This window comes from Ostrea edulis, chromosome 1 (assembly GCF_947568905.1).
Source record: "Ostrea edulis chromosome 1, xbOstEdul1.1, whole genome shotgun sequence".
In the NCBI taxonomy this organism is placed as follows: Eukaryota; Metazoa; Mollusca; class Bivalvia; order Ostreida; family Ostreidae; genus Ostrea; species Ostrea edulis.
Window position 1 is genome coordinate 35117718 of NC_079164.1, and position 5333 is coordinate 35123050.

General features: G+C 37.9%; 1 protein-coding gene across 1 annotated transcript; it reads left to right on the top strand.

Moving 5' to 3' along the window:
• The first annotated feature begins 307 nt into the window (after positions 1-307).
• Positions 308-2107, top strand: LOC125660263 (bifunctional 3'-5' exonuclease/ATP-dependent helicase WRN-like). The gene is made up of 4 exons (XM_048892112.2): positions 308-442; positions 544-628; positions 1457-1562; positions 1795-2107. The coding sequence occupies exons 1-4, from the start codon at positions 308-310 to the stop codon at positions 2105-2107; spliced, it is 639 nt and encodes a 212-aa protein (XP_048748069.2).
• The last annotated feature ends 3226 nt before the right edge of the window (positions 2108-5333 follow it).

The following is a 5333-nucleotide window of genomic DNA, read 5'->3' on the forward strand; positions in this document are numbered from 1 at the left end:
CCGGTTTATCAATCGGAACATCACTCGGCCTATTCCGGAGAATAAACCTCGGACGTATTAGTAGGAATACACGTCGATTTGATGGGTTTCAGTGATTCGGTTCCGCCTAAGCACACAACGCGATATAGATTATAGATCCGTTTGAAAAGAACGACTTATAGCGATATGCAATGTATTTTTGACGAATTTATAATAAAAGTTTGCTTTTCATATTCATATAGAATGTGTAGACTCCAAAATTAAAACTTTTAATCTATCTTATTGAAAATGTAACCACATGTCTTTGTTTACATTTATACACGTGAAAATGAATGAGAGTGAACGGTTTGAAAAACATTTGAGAGCAGCCAAGAAGGAGCTGGGTGTATCATTTGAACTGAAGGATCGACAATGTGAGGCTTTGCAAGCCCTTTATAATGGCTTGCAACAGGATACGGGAAAAGTATCATTTTCCAACTGCTTCCCCCACTCATGAAGCAGAAGTTTGGGATGGACAGGCTCCCTGTTGTCCTGATTGTCACTCCTCTGAATTCTATAATGCAGGATCAAGTACTGAGCTTAAGGAGGAGGGGGCTAATGGCCTGCTTTCTTGATATTGAAGGGACTGGAGCCAGTACTTGCCCTATTGGTATCCACAGGTGTTTATCAGTCAAAATAAAATACCCCCCCCCCCCTTGCAAATAGCTGCATCTTTCATCAAGTATAACTACATGAATACCCATCTGGTTCCAATCATTAAGCTGCAAAATAAATGTACTAAAATGGTTGGCATCTATGTATATAATGATTGTTCCCACTAAATAGTAAATATTGATTGTCACAGTGATGTAGTCCTCATTTTAGCAAAAACTAATTTTAGCAACATCCTGATTAAAACTAGAAATACTGTGAGCAAGCTCACAAAGCTGATACTCCTACCCCTTTTTTAAATGGAGTAAAATGTTTTTAACCCTTGGATATATAATCTCCCTATGGAGTTCACTGACAGAAATTATATTCCTTCAAGCACATCTACATAAAGCATTGATTGATTGACATGTGATGCCCAACCTTCCTATAAAATATCACCAAAATCCCTTGAGCAACTTAGGAGGAGTTGCATGTATGAGGTTTTAACATGTTACTATATTCCTTCATACACATCTACATACGGTAATCATGCTCAATCTCCCTAATTTCATAAAAATCCCTTGAGCTATGTGGACAGACTGGGTGGTTCATATATACCGTCAAAGTTTGTTTGCAGGGGTATAAAAATAATCCAAAGGCCAAACACTCCCTATATTGTTCTTTAGAAAACATTAAATGTTAAAAACATTTCGAAATCTCCATTATTTCAGAGATGAAGAATCAGATGAAGATGTAGATGATGCTGACATTAATGACATTATATTTTCTAACGTCCCAATTGAAAATGTAAAAGAGGGTAATTAATGTTACCTTTATGCACACCCAGAAACCCTGATTGATAAGAAAGAGATAGGCAAAATGCTAAGGGGTAGAACCATGCAGAAACTAGTTTGTGCCATAGCCGTTGATGAAGTCCACATGATATCAGAATGGTAAACATGTCTTACAACTTTAGACGATATACCTGTATTTTAAACTTCAGGAATTTCCTAGCAAAGTACATGTTAATGTAATAAAAAGAATTTTTAGCATAACATCATCTTTTCATTTTAATAAAGAGCTGAATAATTAAAATTCATTGAGAGTACAATTTGATAAATATTGATTGCATTAGATGGAATAACGTAATTAACAAACATGACCTGTTTCTTATTTCTTTTATAGGGGAAAAGAATTCCGTAAATCATTTTCCAGGCTAGGACAACTAACTAGCATGTTCCCTAATATACCACACTTAGCACTCACTGCTACATCAACATCAGCTGATTTGAAGCTTCTAAGCAAAACATTAGACTTTAGGGAAACCCATTACATTATTGCAAACCCTGATCGTCCTTACATCTTCATAGAAATAAGGAGGAGGTTGCCCAATATAAAGAAATTTGAAAAATATGATGCTTTGCTTGGAGAAATCAGTCCGGAGTTTGAAGACAAACTTCAAGAATTCCCAGTCACAATTGTTTATTCTCCGGAATAGGCCGAGTGATGTTCCGATTGCCGGTTTATTTCATCAGCAGCACTGTAAACATGGCAAGTCACGAACAGTTAAGTTTGGAGCCGTATAGATTTGAGCCCTTTCTTTCGCAAGAAGAAATAGAGAAAAGAAGACGTTCAGTCGAGTCGCAGACCAGGCAGACGGTACACGTTCTTCATATAAATGTCTCGAACCTCAACTTGTCATTACGCAAATGATGGATCCACAGTTTACGTAGTCTTTTCTTTTCAAATGACTTGGTTGAGTCGGGAATTTCGACCTATTTATTCGTAAGATCTACCACATGCACATCTTTGATGATCTCGCAGGTGCTTGGGTTCAGCCCCACTTCCCCCTCCGAATAAGCTACATAAGTTGATTTAATTCATTTTTTGTTGAAAATATTTCTATTGAATGTCAACAACGTCTTGCATACCCATAAAGTCCAAAATAATTCAAAATAAGCCCTTTAAAAAAAATACCCTAGGCCACTGGTTATTATAAGTTCTGTTACAATAAGCAGTGAGGGTATTTTTTTTATATTTTTTTTAAAGGACTTATTTTGGACTTTATGGGTATGCAAGGCGTCGTTGACATGCATCAGAAATATTTTCAAGCAAAAATTCATTAAATCAACTAATGTAGCTTATTCGAAAGGGGGGATGGTTGAACACAAGCACCTGTGAATGATCTTAGAATCTCATCAAAACCGGAACAGACTGTTTGATGTCAAAATTATTGATTTTTGTGGTCTTTAATACAAGAGTTACACATCATGGTAGCATCTATAGATCGCGGGAATTTCAATTTTTGACGTTTTTAAACAAGTACTGAAGCATATCTAGGCCATATATCAACAGAATTGTATGACAAATCTTTATCATGCAAGGTGAAGATAACGAACAGTGATCAATCTCATAACTCCTACAAGCAATACAAAATAGATAGTTGGGCAAACACGGACCTCTGGACACACCAGAGGTGGGATCAGGTGCCTAGGAGGAGTAAGCATCCCCTGTTGACCGGTCACACCCGCCGTGAGCCGTATGATTAATCCTATCATTTATCATGTAAAAATCTTTTGGGTTGTCTTACCCTTTAATAGTAAATTCGACCCTAAGCGATGCAATTGCTTGTAGCAAATAACAAATGAGAATATATCATTGCCTAAAAGTAGATCTCGTCTTTAGTTATGGAACATCGGACAAACGTCATTTCATTGTATCAAAAGTCATTTTCACGTAGTGTTCAAATGAATACCTTTCCTTTCACATCAGACTTTGCGTAATATTTGAAATATCCATCTTCATACACATCATACGTTGTTTTCTGGTACAAAAGTTCACATAAAAGGTTATTTGAGTCGTAGTTTACAAAGGAGCAGCTTCGTCTCAACAAGCACTCTTTCAAACACGACAACAGACCGAGGGTTTGATAACGGTGGATCACGGGGCCCATTCTCTTCCCGGATTTAGCAATATCACCAGCTAAACAGAACATTTTATTTGACGTCACCACACCAGCAATTCCAAGTACGAGACAAATGATTCTTGTCAAACTATCAATCCTTTTCCTGCAAATAAAAACATGAACATGGAATGTATTGGTGTATTATGCCGAATAAACATCACGATGACGTCATGCATGACGCTCAGGGCCGTAACAGTGAAAGTCCTTTATTTTGCTAACGGAATAAGTTGTGTTAATCAGATGCTGTTATTTCAACAACACATGTAAAAGACATGTAAAAAGAAAAAAGAAAGAAGAGTTGGTTGTTTGTTTGACGTCACCAGTTGTAGGTGAAATATCACGAAGTTAGACTCGGAGTCGTAGCAGTGAGTGTTCCTTAATATACCAACGCCTTCTGTGACCTCCATTGTTAAGGTCATTTCCGAAAGACCCGTGATTTCTACATCAAAACGCCGAGCGTTTGGCGAAGTAGCAATCACTACCTATTTTTACGTCTTGGGTTTGACGCGGCCATGTCAAGATGGCTAGAACTCACGACCACTCGGATCACTCAATCGATTCCATCTCACCTCGGTCTCGGATGTATGATGTTTCCGCCATAGTGCGTATATACAGTGACGTTATGTGCTTACGTTGTGACAGTTGAGGCGAGCGAAGACCCATAACATTTTAGGTAATTCATTTAACGCGGTTGATGTAAACAGTGCATTGTGACATCATCATTAGTTGCGATTGTTTTTCTTTCAAACCAACCAATTATCCACAACAAAACGTACGAAGTTATGGAAAAGCTTGTCTGGAATTTAAAATCATTTGTGGTACATTCCAAACTATTTATTTGTTTTATCTACGAAGTTGTCAATGAAGTATGCCGCGTAGTCTCATGCAACCAGACGCTCTGCTTTCTCCATAGATCGACGACGAGCAGAGATCTCTGCTTGTCGGATATTTGTGGAGACAGCCGAGTGTCTGGTTGAACGAGACTATATACAGCACAAACGTAACAACTCGGCTATTTCCGTAACCACAAATGAACCTCGTATGTGGATTGACGCCATCATAGTATGTTGCCATGTGTACAAAATTGTAACTATGACGTAATAGTCATACTTTACAATATGAAAAGCGAACTTTCAAATGCATCTAAGATATCATACATATCTAAGGTATTCTCCATCACTATCATTTTCCACATATATGTTTATATATCAGAGTGAATAAGACATCAATGATACTAAAATTGAATCTGTGGTGATAATATAAATAACACATTATGCAGGAATTCGGTTCTGGCCTTTTGACCTCATCCACAGGTGCGCTTCCGGTGAAGAAATGCATCGATAAGATGCAATTCTTGCACCGATCAACGTCCGCGTCTTCTTACCGGTTATGGAAAAGGATGAGCGCGTGATCCGATTGTATACCGCAGTGACGGAGACGTTTTTCCGGAGGCATTATGGATAGTTCCAATCTTTTTTTAGCTGATGAAGAGCAAATCACGTGACTCAATTGTATGATCAATGGAGTGAGCTCGTCGCTTCGCTCGCTATAACAATATGTTTAACGTCACTGTTCAACTGGAACTACGAACAGCTCCCCGCGAAATACAGTCCATTAATATAAAAAAAAAAATTATAACGCTCTCAATGTTTGTAACTATTTCTCTTTGAGAATAATGGGGTTTTTTTTCTCTCTCGAAATAGAGGGCAGGACTGAGTTGCTCAAAACCTTGGTTAAGCTTATCCCTTGTCCGCTGGTG